The 23,413-nt window shown below is 41.1% G+C and overlaps 1 protein-coding gene across 1 annotated transcript in view; it reads right to left on the minus strand.

The window, feature by feature from the left end:
• Nucleotides 1-4,676: 4,676 nt before the first annotated feature.
• CTTNBP2 (cortactin binding protein 2) overlaps nucleotides 4,677-23,413 on the minus strand; it is a 164,589-nt gene continuing 145,852 nt past the window's right edge. The window contains exons 17-23 of the mRNA XM_040411467.1: nucleotides 22,968-23,146; nucleotides 21,221-21,426; nucleotides 16,652-16,831; nucleotides 10,591-10,648; nucleotides 9,804-9,936; nucleotides 9,488-9,586; nucleotides 4,677-6,068 (exon numbers count right to left, since the gene is read on the minus strand). Coding sequence (XP_040267401.1) covers nucleotides 5,901-6,068; nucleotides 9,488-9,586; nucleotides 9,804-9,936; nucleotides 10,591-10,648; nucleotides 16,652-16,831; nucleotides 21,221-21,426; nucleotides 22,968-23,146 — 1,023 coding nt within the window. The 3' untranslated portion in view covers nucleotides 4,677-5,900. The remainder of the gene's footprint in view (nucleotides 6,069-9,487; nucleotides 9,587-9,803; nucleotides 9,937-10,590; nucleotides 10,649-16,651; nucleotides 16,832-21,220; nucleotides 21,427-22,967; nucleotides 23,147-23,413) is intronic.

Genomic DNA, 23,413 nt, shown 5'->3' on the forward strand with positions numbered 1-23,413 from the left:
CAAGGTGCTGATAGCATTCTTTAGAAATGTTGGCCCATATTGATAGGATAGCATCTTGCACTTGATGGAGATTTGAGGGATGCACATCCAGGGCACGAAGCTCCCGTTCCACCACATCCCAAAGATGCTCTATTGGGTTGAGATCTGGTGACTGTGGGGGCCATTTTAGTACAGTGAACTCATTGCCATGTTCAAGAAACCAATTTGAAAGGATTCGAGCTTTGTGACATGGTGCATTATCCTGCTGGAAGTAGCCATCAGAGGATGGATACATGTTCTCATTGGGCCAGATTTATCATTCCTCTGACAGCTCACTCCATTTTAACATATGGCTAAAGTCAGTTTTAGCCAAGTCAGATTTATGATCGGCCCTTTAAGACTGTAATAAATGTGGTTTGACGGTAGCAGTTTATCCGTCAGTAAGCAGCTTTACAAAAGTCGCACATCTTTACGAAAAAGTCGCACGTTTTTATGAAAAAGTCGCATGTTCTATTAAAAAGTCTCATAAGATAAGCATGGTCCTCACTGGAGTGAAATTGGGACTTTTTTGCGACTTTTTTAAATAGTCCCAATAGTAAATCTGTCTAGAGATTCATTTACATAAGAAGACACGCCCACTTTCAGAAAACTGGCGAGCATAGTGCAGAGCAGAAAAAAGTCGCAAATTTGTGCGCAGTTTTAGCGTTTGGGACTTTTTCACTCCATTATTCTGACCTGAGCTAATGATAAATCTGGCCCATTATGTTTACGCCAAATTCGGACTCTACCATTTGAATGTCTCAACAGAAATCGAGACTCATCAGACCAGGCAACATTTTTCCAGTCTTCAACAGTCCAATTTTGGTAAGCTCGTGCAAATTGTAGCCGCTTTTTCCTATTTGTAGTGGAGGTGAGTGGTACCCGGTGGGGTCTTCTGCTGTTGTAGCCCATCCGCCTCAAGGTTGTGCGTGTTGTGGCTTCACAAATGCTTTGCTGCATACCTCGGTTGTAACGAGTGGTTATTTCAGTCAACGTTGCTCTTCTATCAGCTTGAATCAGTCGGCCCATTCTCCTCTGACCTCTAGCATCCACAAGGCATTTTTGCGCACAGGACTGCCGCATACTGGATGTTTTTCTCTTTTCACACCATTCTTTGTAAACCCTAGAAATGGTTGTGCGTGAAAATCCCAGTAACTGAGCAGATTGTGAAATACTCAGACTGGCCCGTCTGGCACCAACAACCATGCCACGCTCAAAATTGCTTAAATCACCTTTCTTTCCCATTCTGACATTCAGTTTGGAGTTCAGGAGATTGTCCTGACCAGGACCACCCCCCTAAATGCATTGAAGCAACTGCCATGTGATTGGTTGACTAGATAATTGCATTAATGAGAAATAGAGCAGGTGTTCCTAATAATTCTTTAGGTAAGTGTATGTATACAACAGCACATCGGCATATCTGTATATATGTACGTATCAGCACATCTGTAAATTTGTCCATAGTACATCGGTACATTTGCTCTCTGTATAGCAATATAAACACCTATATATTTAACTTATTTGTACATAATCTGTACATAACTATTCCTACCTTCTACACTACCCTTATCTGTATATAACATGTTTCTATTGCACTTGCTGCTCTTTGCACTTCAGATTAGATGCAAACTGCATTTCGTTACCCTGTATTTATACATGTGTAATGACAATAAAGTTGAATCAAGTCAAATTAAAAGAAGCACTTGGAGGTGTTTAAAAAAATAAATAAATAGGATGATTAGGGTGGGGGATCTCAGGATGCCGATGATTCTTATGGTTAAAAAACTATGACAGGTTCCCTTTAAACTAAATCTGAGCATAGAATAATAAGAAACCAAGAGTGCCTGGAGCTTGTAATATCGGTCACCCCAATAAATGAGAAAAAATGGTTTTCATTAAGGGAATGCACTGGCCAAACAAATTAATATAGCATAGAAGCTGTGCAATGAAATAGAAGAAATGTTTTAGATAAAGTACTTCTCTGGGGTCAAACAAGTCCCCATAAACATAGGGCAATAAGTTTCAGTGTTGAGGAAACTTCTTTTAACACCAATATAAACTTGGCAAAATGCAACACACATAAAATATAGTGCACGATATGCCCAATGTCTGGAAATGCATTGTACACTGCTCAAAAAAATAAAGGGAACACAAAAATAACACATCCTAGATCTGAATTAATTAAATATTCTTCTGAAATACTTTGTTCTTTACATAGTTGAATGTGCTGACAACAAAATCACACCAAAAAAAAATATGGAAATCAAATTTTTTAACCCATGGAGGTCTGGATTTGGAGTCACCCTCAAAATGAAAGTGGAAAAACACACTACAGGCTGATCCAACTTTGATGTAATGTCCTTAAAACAAGTCAAAATGAGGCTCAGTAGTGTGTGTGGCCTCCACGTGCCTGTATGACCTCCCTACAACACCTGTGCATGCTCCTGATGAGGTGGCGGACGGTCTCCTGAGGGATCTCCTCGCAGACCTGGACTAAAGCTTCTGCCAACTCCTGGACAGTCTGTGGTGCAACGTGACGTTGGTGGATAGAGCGAGACGTGATGTCCCAGATGTGCTCAATTGGATTCAGGTCTGGGGAACGGGCGGGCCAGTCCATAGCATCAATGCCTTCGTCTTGCAGGAACTGCTGACACACTCCAGCCACATGAGGTCTAGCATTGTCTTGCATTAGGAGGAACCCAGGGCCAACCGCACCAGCATATGGTCTCACAAGGGGTCTGAGGATCTCATCTAGGTACCTAATGGCAGTCAAGCTACCTCTGGCGAGCACATGGAGGTCTGTGCGGCCCTCCAAAGAAATGCCACCCCACACCATTACTGACCTAATGCCAAACCGGTCATGCTGGAGGATGTTGCAGGCAGCAGAACGTTCTCCACGGCGTCTCCAGACTCTGTCACGTCTGTCACATGTGCTCAGTGTGAACCTGCTTTCATCTGTGAAGAGCACAGGGCGCCAGTGGCGAATTTGCCAATCTTGGTGTTTTCTGGCAAATGCCAAACGTCCTGCACGGTGTTGGGCTGTAAGCACAACCCCCACCTGTGGACGTCGGGCCCTCATATCACCCTCATGGAGTCTGTTTCTGACCGTTTGAGCAGACACATGCACATTTGTGGCCTGCTGGAGGTCATTTTGCAGGGCTCTGGCAGTGCTCCTCCTGTTCCTCCTTGCACAAAGGCGAAGGTAGCGGTCCTGCTGCTGGGTTGTTGCCCTCCTACGGCCTCCTCCACGTCTCCTGATGTACTGGCCTGTCTCCTGGTAGCGCCTCCATGCTCTGGACACTACGCTGACAGACACAGCAAACCTTCTTGCCACAGCTCGCATTGATGTGCCATCCTGGATAAGCTGCACTACCTGAGCCACTTGTGTGGGTTGTAGACTCCGTCTCATGCTACAACTAGAGTGAAAGCACCGGCAGCATTCAAAAGGGACCAAAACATCAGCCAGGAAGCATAGGAACTGAGAAGTGGTCAGGTCACCACCTGCAGAACCACTCCTTTATTGGGGGTGTCTTGCTAATTGCCTATAATTTCCACCTGTTGTCTATCCCATTTGCACAACAGCATGTGAAATTGATTGTCACTCGGTGTTGCTTCCTAAGTGGACAGTTTGATTTCACAGAAGTGTGATTGACTTGGAGTTACATTGTGTTGTTTAAGTGTTCCCTTTATTTTTTTGAGCAGTGTAGAATGCAGGGATCTGCTTTGGACATTCATTTACAGGACTCTAGAATGGAATGGGCAATAATATGGTGGACACAAGTCTTATTTCCACTGTAATCTCTGATGTAACAACATATATGGTCAAAATAAGTCTACTGGCAGAGTGACCTAATTTTACTGTAATCAAAGTTAAACTCAACATCCGATGATCAGATCACACTTTAGGTAAAGCATTTCCCTTTCAGGTTAAGAAAAAGTTGTTTGCTACATGACTGGATATTCCACCCAGGTCTTGTCTTGGCCATGATGCTATGTACAAGTTTTGTGTAAGGTTTGTACTAAGCACCATTGGGGGGTACTAGCTCTCCTTAGGGAGAGAGCACCTTAATCAGCGTGAGGAGACTTATAGGCCATACATGCTCATCTGGAATTCTGGGAGGAAAGGGATGCAAATGAGTTCTTAACAAGCTCTGCCTCTAATGCCACCAGATGTAAGGGAGCTATCCTATAAGTCAATGTTCAACTCTTTAACTAAGCCTTGAGACATGACTTGGATAATAAATAAGCCAGCACCTTGTTAACAGCTCATTTGCATCCCTTTCCTACTAAGCACCATCACATGGATTTTTTGTCTCTAACCAATGGATGTATTTCATAACCTGTTTGTTGAATAACACAGACTGGGAGCCTCCACCATTTATGTGGCTCAAGAAGCCACGGCAAGCTTCTATTCCAAGGTATACAGGGAAATTCTAGTTATTTTGAGCAGTTTGTATAACCTTCCATCCACTTTGATAAAAGCATGAATTTTTGTTCACACTGTGGATCCCTTTGGATCGGTTATGATCCCATAACTCATTAGCATATGAAGGAGTGAAGGAACAATGGGCTAGTGATTTAACTTGCTCAAGTGGCCACATATTAGTATAAATAGTGACCTTGAAGAACCACGTCATAGCATGAATGGAACAATTTATTTGCACCTTATGATTCAGTACAAGGCATAGCCGATCTACTTACTACATTTTTGGACTACAAACACTACAAGACAGGAAACTGAGTTTATTGCAATAAGAATTATTTTTTTCTACAGAAGTAATAAAGCAACAATGTAAAAGGAGCAAGCAAAAACAAAATAAACAGCAATATATGTTCTACACACGATGCAAAGTGTGATCTTCAGGCTGAATAAAATAAACAGTCCACATTTTGTCTATGGCTTGTGTCAAAAGGTGCATTGATAAAATCAGTGGGTGTAGTTATTGCCGCGCTGCCTTAGGTTTGTTTATGAGTTCTGAAAGTCAATATTAAAAATAGATATAGATGGAAATGTAGATTTCAGGTGAAGCAGAACGGTGCATAATACAACACAGGAACCAGGTTCCTCTGCATGTGGTCTATTGTAATACCTTGGTCATAAACACTTTATACATTTGGCAAAACAATCCTTTTGTTCATTTCTTAAAAAATAAGATTAACAATAATAATCAGTTTATGAAATAGTCGAGCTTCCCAACACTTGAATATGCCACTGAAACAACTCACATCAACACATTAGAAACTTATATACATATATCTGGGTCCCATTTACAATCTATAATACAGGGGTGGGAAGTGTGTATTATGTACATCAATCCTATTAGTTTATACAAGAAATAGTGATCTGGTTATAGCTAGGCAAGACTTCAATATATTGCAACTAGGGAAGAGCGAATATTTGCATAAAACTTTGTTAGAATACTGTATGGAGTGAGCGCTCCGTACAGTATTATAATGTATCGGTTCAGATGAGCCAAAGTTTTTACTTTGCGAAGTCTCGCGAGACTTTGGGTAATAACTTTAGAAATTAATTTCTACTGTTAAAAACCTTTTACCAAACTCGGGATCAGTTCCAGAACCAAAACAGAGTTTGGTAAAAGATTTTTAACCGTAGAAATTGAATTCTGAAGTTATTACCCAAAGTCTCACGAGACTTCGCAAAGTAAAAACTTTGGCTCATCTGAATCAATGCATTCTAATACTGTACGGAGCACTCGCCCTGTACAGTATTCTAACAAAGTTTTATGCGAATCGACTTTGAATGTTTCATCCGAAGTCGATTCGCTCATCCCTAATTACAACCATGCAATATATTTCAGGTTGCTTCTGCACATCATAAGTTAAATAGACGCATTAATTTCTGTTAGCCGGTTTCAGAATTCCTATTTCGAGTCTTTAGAATGGGCAATTTGCCTTGTATTACTGCTGCTTCTTCTGTTACTTCTTGGTATAGGAAGCAAAGATTTGACTTTTGTACTGCCAGGTTCTAGTTTTGGCTTCGGGTCACTGTAGTCTGACATCTGACTGTTGCTGAGAGGACAAGTTCCATTCTGTGGAAAGAAAGTCATCTGGCAAGTTAACAGTTCAGTTATAATAGAAGAAAGAAAATTATACACAATGATAATTGTGGCTGTTGAGGGTCTACTCACATAAGGAATGTAATCTTAAACAGAATGTGTCATCAGCAAATTACATGGTTTAAATCATGTTTTTATGTTAAACATATTTTTAGAATTTTTAGTGAGTTTTTTCTTTTACATTTTTGCATGTCGCTATCTATATTTCAAAAATGTATATCATCCTGCAATTTTCACACTGGCCGCTAAGCCAAATAATAGGTCCTGATTTCCAATTCTGTGCAGGTAACTTTTCATTAGTCTCATTATAATCACAGGCAGAATTACAATAACAGATATCACCTTTGTATAGATAACACAGGATCCACCAGTCACAGTAAGTGATATCACAGCTTATCTACTCCCTCCTGACCTCTGCACAGGGTATGCCTAGAAAAATCTCCCATAGAAGCCAATGAGGTCCCCTTTTGACCATTGTGTCATATATTAGGCCCGGTGGCTAGTGTAAAAATTGCAAGATTATACACGTTTAAAAAAAATATAGATATGACATAGAAAAAAAAATATATATCAAAAAAATAAATAAATAAATATGCTTAACATAAAAACAGGATTTGAACAATAGATCATTTTCTGATGACACAGTCCCTTTAAGGTGCTGGCCAAAAGCTCTCCTGACTGTACATATTCGTACACACTCGGCTCAGTGTGTATATGTTTTCAATTGGGATAGAGGACAGAGGTTCAGGAGGGAAGTGAACACAAGAACAAGGGGGCGCAATCTGAAATTAGGGGGAAGATCAGAAGCAACATCAGAAAATATTAGTAGTAGATGCTTGGAACAGACTTCCAGCAGTTGCGGTTGGAAAATCCACAGTAATTGAATTTTGTGTTATCGTGGCAGTATGAGAGCTTGTTATATTTGAGTTATATTTTTTAACCCCTTTAACCACCAGGACGTACCCGTATGTAACAGTGGTTGAGGGAATGTATGGAGCGGGCTGCTGCAGTAGTAAAACAAACTAAAAAACTATACCAGTTTGGTATCGCTGTATTCGTATTGAGCCTCAGAATAAGGACATCATGTAATTTTTAGCACAAAGTGAATGCCATGATATCAAAACCACAAAAATCTTGGTGGAATTGCATTTTTTTTAATTTAACCCCACAAAGAATGTTTTTCCCATTTTCCAATAAAACAACTTATCCTGCAAAAAATAAGCTATCATATTGCTATATGAATGGGAAATTTAAAAAAGTTATGGCTATTGGAACGTGGGGAGAAAAAAACAAAAATGCAAAACCAAAAATAGGCCCGGTACCTAAGGGGTTAAAGGCATCATCTTGAGGTACAAATGATGAATTGAAAAACTAAAATTTTTTGTGTAGTAGCCGTTATTTGTCCATAAAATATGTGTACACTGCATTGTTTTAATACATAAAAAATTTTTGGACATGGCATTTGCTTAATTTTTCATTTTCGTTTTTCCTTCCCCATCTTCTAAGAGCCATAATTTTCTGTCCACATAGCCATAGTCATTGAGGCCAGGTGCCAGCTGTATTATGCAGCAGGCCCCCTCCACAAATGGAGCAGATTCAGCACTCAGGGCCAATTCTAGCCTTTCAGCTGCCTGAGGCGAATGTTCAAATGGCGCCTTAGCCCCCCCTTCTGCTGTGCCAGATTCTCAATGATGATGTAGTCATGAATGCCTGATCCCTGATGCAGGAGTTCGTGACCACGCCATCACCCTGCCTGTGACCTAGTGCAGGAGGTCGTGGTGATGTAATTGCAACCCCCTGCATAGTTCTACTTCCTCATAGGCCTCAGGCCCAGCAGTCTGAGCCCTATAAGGCAGAACAGTGGGGACAGAAACCATGGCAGAAGCGGGCCTGTCTATACTCCATAACGTAACTCCATAAAATGATAAATGAATCACACAACTATTTGTCATCACTAAGAGGAAGATTTATTATGTGGGGAAACGTCTACGTTGCAATAATTTGTTCCAAATTTCCCATGATGGGCTGAACTCCACCCGCTTTCTCACCCGTTTTTTAAGTGTGGGTGTGATAACTTTTCCCCTCTGTTTTTCATGGATGTAATACTGGCCGCAAATAAAGGGTCCACATTACAGAAACTCGGAGGTTATCTATAAAAATGCAATGAAACTTTTGACTAAAATGTATTGGATTTTTGTTGTAAGGCAAGGTACTTGTAAGGTACTAAGGTAAGGATAAATTCACACATAGCTTTTTTTTTATGGTGTTTTTGCAAACTTTTTTCCTCCAGGGAAAAAATTGTCTGGAAAAAAGCATGTGAATAAAAAAAGCTACTGAAAAAACACAGACCATATAAATGTATGTGGGTTGGTTCCCTAAATATGGACCTGTATGATATATTCAGTATACATTTTTAGTAAAATTTGGGAATAGATAAAAAAAAAAAAAAAGAGACACATAATGCTATTACTTATACTCTTCTCCCTTTAGGCTCCATTCCTCGTTCAAAGCAAAAAACGGCATCATAACTACAATGTGTGAACACAACCTTAGAAGCAATGATCACATTTACTAATACTGTCGAAGGGCTCATGCACAGGACCATGTGTGCCCTGTGCCCATATTGCATCCTGCATACAGCAGGTCAGCTATATACTGGAACCGGCCCTGTGCACTCCGTTTCATGGATGCAGACCCACTGACTCAAGATACGAAGTGGTGCGGATGGGATGCCCCCAAAGCACTACGAAGCCCTTCCGTGGAATTTCGGTCTGTGCCTCCGCACCGCAAAGGGTCTGCATCTGCAAACAGCGTGCACACGGATGGTACCCGTGCATTGCGGACAGCAATTTGGAGTCCACAGCACGGGCACAGGACACACACATGCTCGTGTGCATGAGCCCTTACACTGTATACTTAGACAGTCTTCAATGTTCCAGATTTATCTCCGTGGCTGATGATGGATGATAACTCTGGCACATGGTGCAACGTCCTGCATGTACCCCTTTTAGCTAAGACATCTACCCTTGACGTGCAAGTCACGATAGGCCCTGTGCTGCCGGAGCAGGCTTTTAAGTTATGACGAAATCTACTCCAGCTCATAGCTGGTGTAGATTTCATTCAACATTTACTCCAGTTTATGGTGTAATATACCTGGGCAGATGGCCCTGCGCCTATTTGGAAACGGGTAAGGGCGTGTAAAAATGCCAGTTGCGACTAAATGTAGTCACAATGGCATTTATAAAGACACTTTTGAATGTTAAATCCATGGCGTAAGGAAATGATGAATCCCATTAATGTGGTACCAAGCAGGTACAGCAGTTTTTATAGAAAACTGAGCCAGAATTCTGATGTATTTTAATTAGTGGATCTTCCCAATGTGTGTTACTTACTTTATGTGGCTTTTGATAGCACTGTTTGTTAACTGTTGTTGAACTCTGGTCATTTGAGGGATTTTTAAAAATCACTAGACAGTTATCCAGGTCTGCAATCTGTCGGGATAAAAGTGGAAGGTATTATTATGCACAGAATTCTCCATGTTGTGGGCCACAACAAAAAAACAACTTTAATTAATGAAGTTGTCTGAAATTAGGAATAATCGACAGTTTTTACAGAAACAGTGTCCTACTTGTCCATGAGCAGCCTCTGGCATTACAACTGAGTCCCATTAATTGACTCCTTGACATTTTTTTCCATTCTTTTCATTACCTTGGTAATGTCTGGTTCTGACTTGCTGGAACACATTGAGCGCAATTCTTTCACAAGATCAGTCTCATCATCAGAACTGGTTGACAGCCTCTGCTCCATGTGGAGAGATCTAGGATGATCACCACCCAGAGATCTATGGAGATGAGAAAACAGTATCATTTTCTACCCACTTTTCAACATATATAGCATATTTTGAAGTCCATTTTTGTATTTTTTTATTTAAAGATTGAATACTAAAACATATGAAAGATGAAAAGTAGCAATTTGTGGCCCATAATCATCAATCTTTTCCTGCCAGTATTGAAATTCTGCAAAATTTGTACTATTTTTGTGACCTTTTGCTTCACTTGTCAGATGGGAAAAGTAATAGGGATGTACAATCCATTATATATATCTCCTGCTCTTCCAGGAGATGTACACGAGAGTAGGGAGAAAATGTGCAAATGTGTGGCACAAATCTATGTCTGCTCATAGCAGGTGCATTTTTTTTTGCCCGTATGAGAGTTAAAAATGTACCAAATTTATTAGGACTTTTAACATTAGAAACTTACAATTTCATTTAATATAGTTATTTTACAGCGCTGAACATATTCACATTGTGTGCAATTTTTACATGCGACTAGGGTATATTTATTATGAATGAATTCACAAATTACTCTTTTAACCGTGTTGTTTTTTTTGTGTGTGTGCACAATGCATTGTGTGAGACCCAAGGAACATTAGTACACCACTATTCCTTATAATCCCAATAGTTCAGATAAAAATACAATAATTAAACTTGTCATACTTCTTTTGGTTCCGTAAAGAATTGCTCCTATTCTCTGTTTCGTTCCTTGATGAGTCCCCTGCATTGAGACAATAAGTCTTTATAAGAACTTACAATAAAGGGCAACATACTTTAATACACAATGTAAAACAAAATAAAAATGAAGACATAATTGGATGTAATTATAGTGGGAATCTCCACTCACAGTTACAACCATCTCTCCATGATCTACTCTTGTCTGAACAGCATGTATTTCTATGTTAAAATGGTGCCACAGTTTAGAATCAGACTTATTTCCTACTGAAGATATGTTCTATTATACACAATGCATTCACAATGTCTTCAGACCCTTTCACTTTTTTGTTATGTTGCAGCCTTGTGCTAAAATAAATAAATTGGCTTTGTCCCCATCTATCTGCACTCAATACCACAAAGCATATCAGAGCAAAAACCAAGCCCTGAGGAGGAAAGAACTGTCTGTAGAGCTCGGAGACATGATTGTGTGGAGGCACAGATCTGGAGAAGAGTACAAAAACATTTCTGCTGCACTGAAAGTTCCCTAGAGCACAGTGCCCTCATAATTATTAAATGAAAGAAGTTTCTAACAACCAGAACTCTTCCTAGAGCTGGCCAACCCTCCAAACTTAGGCTACTTTCACACTTGCGTTCGGAGCGGATCCGTCTGGTGTCTGCACAGACGGATCCGCTCATATAATGCAAACAATGGTATCCGTGTGAAAGTTAGTCAGACGGATCCGTCCAGACTTTGCATTGAAAGTCAATGGGGGACGCATCCATTTGAAAATTGCACCATATTGTGTCAACTTCAAACGGATCTGTCCCCATTGACTTACATTGTAAGTCTGGACGGATGCGTTTGGCTCCGCACGGCCAGGCGGACACCCGAACGCTGTCATGTCTGAAGGAAACCAGGCACTGCTCATCACCTGCCTGATACCATCACTACAGTGAAGCATGGTGGTGGCAGCATCATGCTATGGGGGTGTTGTTAGTGGCTAGGCCAGGGGGACCGGTTAGGGTTGCCGAAAAGCTCAATGAAGCAAAATATGGAAATATTCTTAATTAAAACCTGATCCAGATTGCTCTTGACCTCAGACTGGGCCAAAGATTCACCTTCCAACAAGACAATGACCCCAAGCACACAGCCAATCCAACAAAGGATTAGGACAACTCTGTGAATGTCCTTGAGTGGCCAAGTCAGAGCCCTAACTTAAACCCAATCAACCATCTCTAGGGAGACCTGAAAATAGCTGCCCACTGATGACTCCAATCCAACCTGACAGAGCTTGAGGGCATCTGCAGAGTAGAATGTCAGAAAATTACCAAATCCAGGTGTTCAAACCTTGTAGTATCATACGCAAGAAGACTGGAGGCTATAATTGCTGCAGAAGGTGCTTCAATTAAGTACTGAGTGAAAGGTCTGAATACTTATGTCAATGCAAGATTTTAGTTTTTCCATTTCAAAAAAGTAGCAAAGAATTTGAACATTCTGTTTGCACTTTCTCATTATGGGGTATTGGGTGCAGAATGACAGCAAAAATTAGATTTTTTTTTTATTTCAGCACAAGGGGACAACATAAAAAAAAGTGAAAGGGTCTGAACACATTCCAAATGCATTTTATATAGTTCTTTGAGAGAGCCCTCAAGTTTATATTATTAGAATCTATATATGTGTTATTAAGTACAAAAAACACCAAATTTACATACACTGCCTGTCCGAAAAAAAAGTCGCCACCTGGATTTAACTAAGCAAATAGTTATGAGCCTCCTATTGGATAATTACTGCATGGGCGATTATCTTTCAGCTGGCAACAAGTTATTTAAACGTTTGGTGAAATCAAATCGAAGAAAAACAACAGTAGAACTCAGGGCTATGTTTAATAGTGAAAGTAAGAGCATTTCCACATGCACAATGCGAAGGGAACTCAAGGGATTGGGACTGAACAGCTGTGTAGCCATAAGAAAACCACTAATCAGTGAGGCAAACCAGAAAAAAAGGCTTCAATTTGCTAGGGAGCATAAAGATTGGACTCTGGAGCAATGGAAGAAGGTCATGTGGTCTGATGAGTCAAGATTTACCCTGTTCCAGAGTGATGGGCGCATCAGGGTAAAAAGAGAGGCAGATGAAGTGATGCACGCATCATGCCTAGTGCCTACAGTACAAGCCTGTGGGGGCAGTGCTATGATCTGGGGTTGCTGCAGTTGGTCAGGTCTAGGTTCAGCAACAGTCTGTGCTCCAAGAATGAGGTCATCTGACTACCTGAACATACTGAATGACCAGGTTATTCCATCAATGAATTTTTTCTTCCATGATGGCACGGGCATATTCCAAGATGACAATGCCATGATTCATCGGGCTCAAATTGTGAAAGAGTGGTTCAGGGAGCATGAGACATAATTTTCACACATGGATTGTGAAGTACAAAAAACACAGAATTTTCATACACTGCCTGTCCAAAAAAAAAGTCGCCACCTGGATTTAACTAAGCAAATAGTTATGAGCCTCCTATTGGATAATTACTGCATGGGCGATTATCTTTCAGCTGGCAACAAGTTATTTAAACGTTTGGTGAAATCAAATCGAAGAAAAACAACAGTAGAACTCAGGGCTATGTTTAATAGTGAAAGTAAGAGCATTTCCACACGCACAATGCGAAGGGAACTCAAGGGATTGGGACTGAACAGCTGTGTAGCCATAAGAAAACCACTAATCAGTGAGGCAAACCAGAAAAAAAGGCTTAAATTTGCTAGGGAGCATAAAGATTGGACTCTGGAGCAATGGAAGAAGGTCATGTGGTCTGATGAGTCAAGATTTACCCTGTTCCAGAGTGATGGGCGCATCATGGTAAAAAGAGAGGCAGATCATGCCTAGTGCCTACTGTACAAGCCTGTGGGGGCAGTGCTATGATCTGGGGTTGCTGCAGTTGGTCAGGTCTAGGTTCAGCAACAGTCTGTGCTCCAAGAATGAGGTCCGCTGACTACCTGAACATACTGAATGACCAGGTTATTCCATCAATTAATTTTTTCTTCCATGATGGCACGGGCATATTCCAAGATGACAATGCCATGATTCATCGGGCTCAAATTGGGAAAGAGTGGTTCAGGGAGCATGAGACATAATTTTCACACATGGATTGGCCACCACAGAGTCCAGTCCTTAACCCAATTGAGAATCTTTGGGATGTGCTGGAGAAGGTTTTGCGCAGCAGTCAGACTCTACCATCATCAATGCAAGATCTTGGTGAAAAATGAATGCAACACTGGATGGAAATAAGCTTCTGCAATGTCACAAGATTTATCAAAACAATGCCACAGCGAATGCGTGCCGTAATCAAAGCTAAAGGCGGTCCAACTAAATATTTTTGGTGGCGACTTTTTTTGTGGACGGGCAGTGTATATAAAGTAAATTTCACACACACTTGTTATCAGATGGTTTATTTTTATTTGCCAAAGTGGATACATTCAAAAGTGAGTTTGTCATTACTAGAAACTCAATACTATAAACTTAATACACAGTCGAGTCACATTATTATGACGACCAGTTAATATCCAGATTAATCACCATGTGCAGCACGGACAGCAGCTAGACAGGCTCTGAGTGACTCAATAAGGTCCTGGTAGGTTGTCACAGGTTTCTGGAGCCATGCTGACTACAGAACATCCAACAGCTGCTGATGGGTGTGGGGGGGGGGGGAGATCTATAGAGCGAATGCGATGATAGAGGTGGTCCCAAAAATGCTCGCTAAACTGGGTTCAAGTTTGTGGAATTAGGGGCCCAGGGTAGTACCTGGAAGTCTTGGTCATGCTCTTCCAACCAATGTCAAACATTTCTAGCCATGTGACATGTCGCATGGTCTTGCTGGAAGATCCCATCTGCTCCAGGAAAGACACAGCATGTATGGGTGTACGTGATCTGCTAGGATGGATTCATACCCAAATAGGTTGAGAATACTTTAAACATAGATGAGTGGACACAGAGTTTGTCACAAAAAACATTCCCCAGACCATAACGCTGCCACCAGCTTGTGTTCTTCCAGCAATGCTTGAAGGGTGTTTTGTTCCATGTGATTAAGCAGAAAACGTAACTCATCGGAGAATGCAATCAGAGGTGCAGTGGCCATCCACCTGTTTTAGAGCCCCATATGCAGTAGGGTTCACTGAGCTGTTGTATTACACTTTCATCACAGCAGCACGCAAACAGGTCACAAACGACGAGAAGGTGGATAGGAGTAATGTGGTCATGTGTTAAATGACGTAGAAGGAGTAGAATGAATGAAATTGGTTGCAGTGTGATGCGTGTGGTCTAAGATTGGTGTAGAAGTTTATGTATCGATATATGGTAGATTAATGTGAAATGTCTTTGCTTTTATGTATTTGTAATTTTTATGTATTTGACATGCTATTGATGGATATGTATTTATATTACTGGATGTTTTAAATATTTTATTTTATAATGAATTGGATCATGTGTGAGCGGGGAGGTGGGTGTGAACCAACCTGACCCCTTATAAGACCGCCCTGGAAGGGGCGGGATGAATACCCCTGACGAAGCTCGACTGAGCGAAACCCGGGTTGGATGATTGATCCTTTGTACATTGCTCGTTTATACCTGTATATTGTAAGTATAATAAAACCAGTTTTACTCCAATTTGCATGACGGTACTTCACTATTGGCTGCATTTTTGGTGTTCCATAGAAGCTTGGAAGGGAGAGGAGGAGAGGCTTCCCATGTCCGCGATTTGACTGGTTCCGAATGTGGAATTTCTACGACTTCTGAGGCAGCGCAGTCCAACAAAAAGAAACACAAACTGCACAGTTTCAGAAATATTGCCACCCTTCGCCAGAAAGCCAATAATCATCTCTTTTTGCAACTCTGATACTTTTACCCATGACAGCAACGAGGGATGTGTGTGTAGACAGCCTATCGCACACCTTATATACTCACTAAGCCAGCTCGCAACACGTGACTCCCTTCATGAGCTACGGACTGCTGATGTAGAAAGTAAGAAGTGGTCATAATAATGGACTCATCTGTGTAATAGGTTTCGTGGCACTTCGGTTAGGGTCTCAACCCATAACATTATGTAGTAATATGAACTTCAGCGCAACATGTTGAAATTTAGTAGATCCAATTAATGTTATTGTTAATTAAAGGCAACAAAACGTGTAATGTTTCGGTCTGAGTGACCTTTATCAAACACTATTGCCGTTGGTGGTAAACAGAAGTATGCTCTGGTGCAGTGAAGCGGTTAGTGGTCACCATGGGAAAAGAGACTACTCACTGCTTCAGTTGTTGCCTTGAATTAAAGGGAATCTGTCACCAATTTTCTGCTGCCCTCACTTATAAATCCTAACAGCTCCAGTGCATGCCAATTAGTCCCCATATTCATGAGCTCATGGCTCTCCCGCCCTCCTGCCTCTGATTGACAAGTTTTTTCCATATGAATCAACAACCGGTGGGCGGGCAGAGACATGAGCTCATGGATGTGAGGACTCATCGGCATGTGTTCAATACAAGATGTTGGCAAAATGGCTGGGTCAATTAAAGATTGTGATCCCGCAGTTTGCTAAGGGGATGTCACTAAATGTCTACATAATTTTACCATGGTGTGCTGAAGTTCATATTATTACTAGGGATGAGCGAATAGACTTCAGATGAAACATCTGAAGTCGATTCACATAAAACTTTGTTTACAGCTCCTGCTCCGTACAGTATTTGAACAAAGTTTTATGCGAATCGACTTCGGATGTTTCATCCGAAGTCGATTCGCTCATCCCTAATTATTACATAGAAACTCCTTTAAAATGGTTTTCCCATTAGCAATACTTATCCTCTATCAACCTCTATGGGACTGCCGAGTACAGAGCTTGAAATATCTCCAGAAATCCCATAAAAGTGAATGGAGCCATGGTCATGCATGTGCATTACTGCTCCGTTCTCATGGGGCACTTCAGGACCTTTGTAATGGCTGGTAGCTCCAGCAGTTAGACCCCTGAGGATTAGATGCTTACCCCAGTCCTATTATATATAATATATACAAATACTGTATATATATATCACCTTTTCTTCTCTCTTCTGTAGAGCTCCATGAGGCATTCAGGTTAGACTTTTTACGAGGGCTTGTACTGACTTTTCTCCAGGCTCCATTTTCTCCTTTCTTCTTTCCTCCACACTTATAAGTGGAGCTCATTGATAAAGTAAAACTTCCTCCTTTAAAATCTGCCATATATTGTTCTATATCTGAAATAATAAATGGTTATAAAAAATGAAATGTCACTGTCTATATATTATACCGTTCTACACACAATGCTAAACATTCACATCTGTTTTCATGCCCACTGCACAAATAACCAATAAAATGATACCAATATCTCTTAGAGCAGGCATTCTCAACCTGTGGCCCTCCAGCTGTTGTAAAACTACAACTCCCACAATGCCCTGCTGTAGGCTGATAGCTGCCGGCTGTTCGGGCATGCTGGGAGTTATAGTTTTGCAACAGCTGGAGGGCCACAGGTTGAGCATGCCTGTCTTAGAGGGACACTAAACCTTCAAAAACATAAACAGTAAATTACATCTATAAATATGTCCCCCCTTAGACAGCCTGCCAGAAATTCAGTAACTGCAGAAACAAGCACTTTGCTGAAATCTAGCAAAGACAGCCCCTTCCTCACGCTCTCCTCCATCTTTGGTTGGAGACTGGCGGGTATCAGCAATGTGCACCAATGTATCTGTGATATCACTGCTGACACAGGAAGTGACGGGGAAGGGGGAGGAGCTGTACTGCTGACACAGGAAGTGATGGGGAAGGGGGAGGAGCTGTAAATGGCATACTGTATGAGCAATCAGTTTGATGCCTCCTGCCACAAAAATGTCCTGTACTGTGACACCAATAGGGGCGCCCCAATGTTTGTACTACTACTTACTGCTGGGAAAGAAATTCCTGCCAATAACATAAAAATCTATATCTATAAAACACCAACATATTCCACAGCAACAAATCAGACATTACAAAATAACAGTCTAAACAGCAATTCAATTAATAGGGAAGAACGGGACAGCCATCCAGCAAGTATCTGTAAATGCAGGGCACAGGTAGGGTGGTAGACAGTGATGAAAGAAGAGAAAATATGGTTGCCACCTATACACTGCTTTCTTTTATTATATTTTTCACTTCTTGCAATTGTGACATCGGCTGTAACAGGAGCAATAAAAAAGGGATATTATGTAAAATTCCATGTGCTATTTTATCTTGGTTTGGATTCCTTTCATGCCTGCACGTTGGAATTCAGTACATTTGCTTGGCTACTATTGCTGATTTAACACTGGCATAATTCACCATTATCATTTCTATAACTAGATTTGACTTTTTATTTTCTGTTACTATCTCTAAGTAGGCATCATCTGAGGAAGATCCTGGTCAAAATGCTGATTGAGATACACTGTGGGGGACATTTACTAAGCATGTTGCACCAGCATTATGGTGTAAAATGCGGCAAAAAAATGGCATTTTGATTTGCTCCAAATATATCAAGTTTTCTCCAGAATTTTCACCATAAAGAATGCATCAAGTCAGAAATGAATTATAAATGTCAAAGTGGGCGGGGCTATCAAATTGGCGCATTGTTCACCTCGTTTATCATCCTCTTATTGGCAGAAAAGGCTCAAATTGTTCCGGGCCCATTAATTTAGCTTATGTGGTGGTGTGTTGTGTAGAAAGTCGCATTTATGGAACAAAGATTATCCAAAAAATTGCATTTATGAAAAGAAAGACCAACTCGCCGTGGGAACAAGTGATAGGTAAGAATCAAAACAGGAGGCATTTATTTTATCTAATATAAATGAGCTAAACAGCAGTGTTCTGTCAGGAAATCGACATTTAACCAAAACGTCCCGAGTCTTAAACAAAAGTCACAATTTACCGGTGGAAATGTTGCAGATATGCTTCAAAAGTTGAAATATGCTTCAAAAGTCTAAAGTGTGGTCTGACAGGGGTGGCTGAAATGGCACATTTTGGTTTAAAGGGTTTCTGTCACCTGAAAAATGGGTGTTAAGCTGGCGGACATTAGCGATGTGCTAATTTCATCTGAACATAACTATATTAGTGCCCTCTCACTGCCTGAAGCCTTTATTGAGAAAAACTAACTTTTATAATATGTTAATCAGCCTCTAGGTGCAGGGGGGGGGGGGGGGGGGTCATTGCACCTGCTCCTAGAGGCTCCATTTGCCCACCTCTTTTCACGCCCTTCTTCTCTTGATTGACAGGGCCAGGCAACGCTGCTCTCCTCCCGCCGGCCGTGTCTACTGCGAAAATCTTGCACCTGCGCCATCCCGTTCAGTATTTGGCGCAGGCGCAGTGAGGGAAGGACGCTCGGCGGCTGCTGGCTTCCTCACTGCGCCTGCGCCGAATACTGAACGGCGCGAGATTTACACTGCAGACACGGCCAGCGGGAGGAGAGCAGCGTTGCCTGGCCCTGTCAATCAAGAGAAGAAGGGCGTGAAAAGAGGTGGGCAGACGGAGCCTCTAGGAGCCCCCCCTCCCAGAGGCTAATTAGCATATTATAAAAGTTAGTTTTTCTCAAAAAAAGGGTTCAGGCAGTGAGATGGCACTAATATAGTTATGTTCAGATGACATTAGCCAGCTTAATACCCATTTTTCAGGTTACAGAAACCCTTTAAGAAAGTCACATTTAGCGCCATTGGTGTTAAAATGTCACAAATAGGCAGATAATCAGGTTTCTATCTTAATAAGTCAGATTTTAAAAGTGGCGTGCGCCTTTTGATATAAGAAGTGAAACAAATCACTACTTTTAATTTGTAATGTTAGTATTTTTTTGCATAAAATTACACCATTATTGATAAATGTCCCCCTGTATGTCTTGCAAATTAAGAAATGCATTTCATTTACATATAAGAAGTTGGGGTCTTCATGCAACATCAGTAAGCCGTAAAGAACAAAGCCAATGTTCTATATGCTACGTAACAGATGTTAGGTTTCCATGTGCTTCAGTAATCAGCGGCCGTTGCTCCACTGTTTCCATAACTCCCTGACAGGGGCGGCCTGGGAACTTAAAGTGGCCCCATGTTGTAGGCGAGTCCAAGTTGACAAAAGACAGGGCAAAATAAGTAGGCAGGGCCAACGCAAGCCACAAATAGGCAGGGCCAACGAAGCAGGGGGGTCAGCAATACCATAGTGCAGCACAAAATACCGTGCCAGAAAAAGCAAATACCACAGTGCAGCATAATATACTGCCCTATCACTGTCCTGAGGATGGTGATACAGTTGGATTCAGGAGGGCACCTGTGGCTGCTGGCTCACTGCATAAGTGCCTGATGATCCTAGAATTAACAAATGCTGAGAGCATCAGATGGTTATGTACCTGGACAGCAGCCGAGAGGAGGGCTCAGATGGCCCCCTGGGCATTGGCCCACCGCAAGATTTGCCAATCCGCCCCTGCTCCCTAGCCAAATGTGTGGAACACAACCCTGAGGCAAACTGTTCTGCTTTGCTATAGATCATAAATTCTCTATACTCAGTTGGCCACTAGGGGGCATAAAAGACCAATTTTTATTCCAATTAAATATGATAAAAGGAGTATAAACCATCTAGTTTCAAATAGAGGTAAGATATGTGCGGGGAACTTTCTAGGAAATTTCGCCAAAAGTGTGAACGCACCACATCTGACATTTAATAACTCTGATTTGGACCCCAGGCCAGACTAAAATCCGGCCAGACTTTGCACAGAATGGTCAGTTATTGTGACCTATTTCAGAACCTTGTATATGTTTTTTTGACACTGTCTAGCATCAGAATCAGATCCCCTTCAGAACACCTTAGCACCTTTGCTTCTTAAAGTGGTTCTCCGGGCTTTTAATACTGATGACCTATCCTCAGGATAGGTCATCAATATCAGATCGGCGGGGGTCCGACACCCGGCAAACCCGCCGATCAGCTGTTTGAAGAGGAGGCGCGCACCGTACCAGCGCTGCCTCCTCTTCACTGTTTACCTTCTCGCCGTCGCCTCTGCCGCGGTGAGCAGGTGTAATTACACCCAAACCGTACCATTCATTTCAATGGGATGGATCGCTCCTATACAAGTGTATGGGAACGATCCGTCCCATTGAAATGAATGGGACGGTTAGGTGTAATTACACCTGCTCACTGCTGCAGAGGCGACGGCGAGAAGGTAAACAGTGAAGAGGAGGCAGCGCTGGTACGGTGCGCGCCTCCTCTTCAAACAGCTGATGGGCGGGTTTGCCGGGTGTCGGACCCCCGCCGATCTGATATTGATGACCTATCCTGAGGATAGGTTATCAATATTAAAAGCCCGGAGAACCTCTTTAAAGTCCAAGAAACCAACTACTCAAGTTCTGCTTTAAGGCTGGAGCTACCTAGACTTTTTGTAGAAGTTTTTATGACAATGAAGGGACAGCAGTAAAGAGACTTTTTGTGGCCCTTTTAACTGATTTTGATGAGTGACTGCTGCAGTGCACAAGATTGCATACATATTTTACTACTTTGGATTACAGCTGTAGTTCAAAGTGAAAATTTATTAAAAGTTCTACAAAAAGTCAATAGTCATATTTTTACTTCTAAATATTAATCATAGCTATTGTATCGGCTATTCTTACCATTTTTTGGAATTGGGCATCCATGCAGAATAGCTTTATTAAGCAGAATGCTGAGTGCAGCCTTAACAATCGCCTGTTGACCTTGGCTTGGAGTTTTCGTAGCTGTAACACGTCCGAGAACAGAGGGCCTTTTTGATGTGGCAATGGATAGAATTGCTTCCTGGACTTTTGGAACTATCACTGCATTCCACAATTTTGACATCCACCTAGAAATACAGATAATGTTTCATTGTAGGCGACTAAAGTAACATAAACCACTTCTACAACTCATTAACATCACTCTACTTCAAGGCCTTATATCAGGCACTGACTGAAAAAAATATAAAGCTCAGTAAATAAAACATCATCCTGACTCTTTGGAAAGTATGCACTATATATTCAAGAATAACACAAAATGTGGTTATTATATACTCTAAAATGTTCTTGTGTGCTGACCAAGAAAGATGAAATGCAGGATTTAAGCTCTGAAGGATAACATTACAAGCCAGCAATGGTGTTTGGTATTCTTTAATCATCAGGCCTGCCTTCCAACAGCCACAACATTTTTATTTTACCATCAACATAGCTGCATGAGGGCTTGTTTTTTTGCTGGGTAATTTATATTTTTCAGTAAATACAACTTTTTGATTAACATTTATTACTCTTTATGGTGAGAATAAAGAAAAACTACTGGTATTTTGCCATTTGCAATTGAAATTTTGTACGTTTGTACATTGTGGCATAAATGGCATGTTACTTTTATTCTGTGGGTCAGTAAGATTACATCCTTACCAAATATATATAGTTTTTTTTATGTCTTACTACTTTTGCACAATAAATACATAAATAAAAAAATTTAAAACGTTTTGTGTTGCCATGTGTTTCATTGGTACCATACAACTTTTTGATCACGTTTTTGTACTTTTTGCTTTTTATAATTTGTATGCATGGTCACAGGCTGGAGGTTACTGGGAGATTGCTGTGAGTCGGACCTTGCGCACCTGTAATTCGCCCACTGGCTCCTGGTATTGCCCATATGGCCCAGGTAGGTTTAGCGTTAGGCCCTAAGCTACTTGAGAAACCTTGGCGCGGTGTTCGGGCTCAGACATGTCCTCCAAGTAGGACATGTTGGCTAATCTCTAAATTTTACACCAGTATGAGGGTTAGTAAGACCGCAGAGTGCACCTGTCTTTGTCATATTATCTTTTTATAATTTGGCATAATAAAGCATTTTTATGGGGAAAATTATTTTTCTTTTTTACATGTTCCCTAATATTTTATTTTTGTGTTTTAGCCAAGGTAGCGTGCACCTGCGTTTTCATATCTATACATTATAAAGGTGCTGGTTTGTTTAGTTTTTCATTTTTATTTTTTTTGACAGTTTTTTAGTACCACTAGAGGACCTGAAAATGCATTAGCCTGATCCCTGGTATAATAACCTGCAATACTTCTGTATTGAAGTTTATTATGGCAGTTAACATAACATTGATAGGTATCCTATTAGTGGTTGAACTGAGGTGCACTATAATGTTAGACCTTTGGGCCCCACCTCCCCCCACTGCCAGAGCTGCACATCAGCATCTTGCAATTACGTGACGGGGGTGTAATAGTATAACAGAAGGAAGCTCCTTCCTCAGTCCTACATGCCACGTTTACATGTGTTCACGATGACATACATGTACAACACTCTGAAGAAGATGACGTACATATATGTCATTTTGCACCAGGGGGTTAAGACAGATATAAGGAAATAGAAATGTATACTTACTTCACCATTACATGAAGATTTCCAGGTACTATTGGACAAGACATAAATAGCTGTGGTCCAATAAGGGCCTCTGGTGTGCCTAAGCGGGATAAGCAGGAGTTCAGCTGGTGCCAAACAGTGTATATCCAGTCTGTGCCTCTACATAAAGGCTCACTGGGTAAAGGCATTTTACCTTTGAACTAAAAGACAGAACAAATGAGATGCATTTCAGTTTAGGATAAGCAGTATATAACATGTACTTATTTAAATACAGCTTTTAAACGTATGTGAGGACAAAATAATCTACTGTGCCTGGTGAATTACTAATACGACAACGAACCTAAACCTAAAAAGATGCTCGATAAAAGAACTGTGGTTAACTGTGGCCATCAAGTTTTACAGGAACCCCCAAACTTGCTTGAAAGTTGGACTTCACCATGTGGCCTTTAAAGGGGTTGTCCAAGTTA

The sequence above is a fragment of the Bufo bufo genome, chromosome 1 (assembly GCF_905171765.1).
Source record: "Bufo bufo chromosome 1, aBufBuf1.1, whole genome shotgun sequence".
NCBI classification, from domain to species: domain Eukaryota; kingdom Metazoa; phylum Chordata; class Amphibia; order Anura; family Bufonidae; genus Bufo; species Bufo bufo.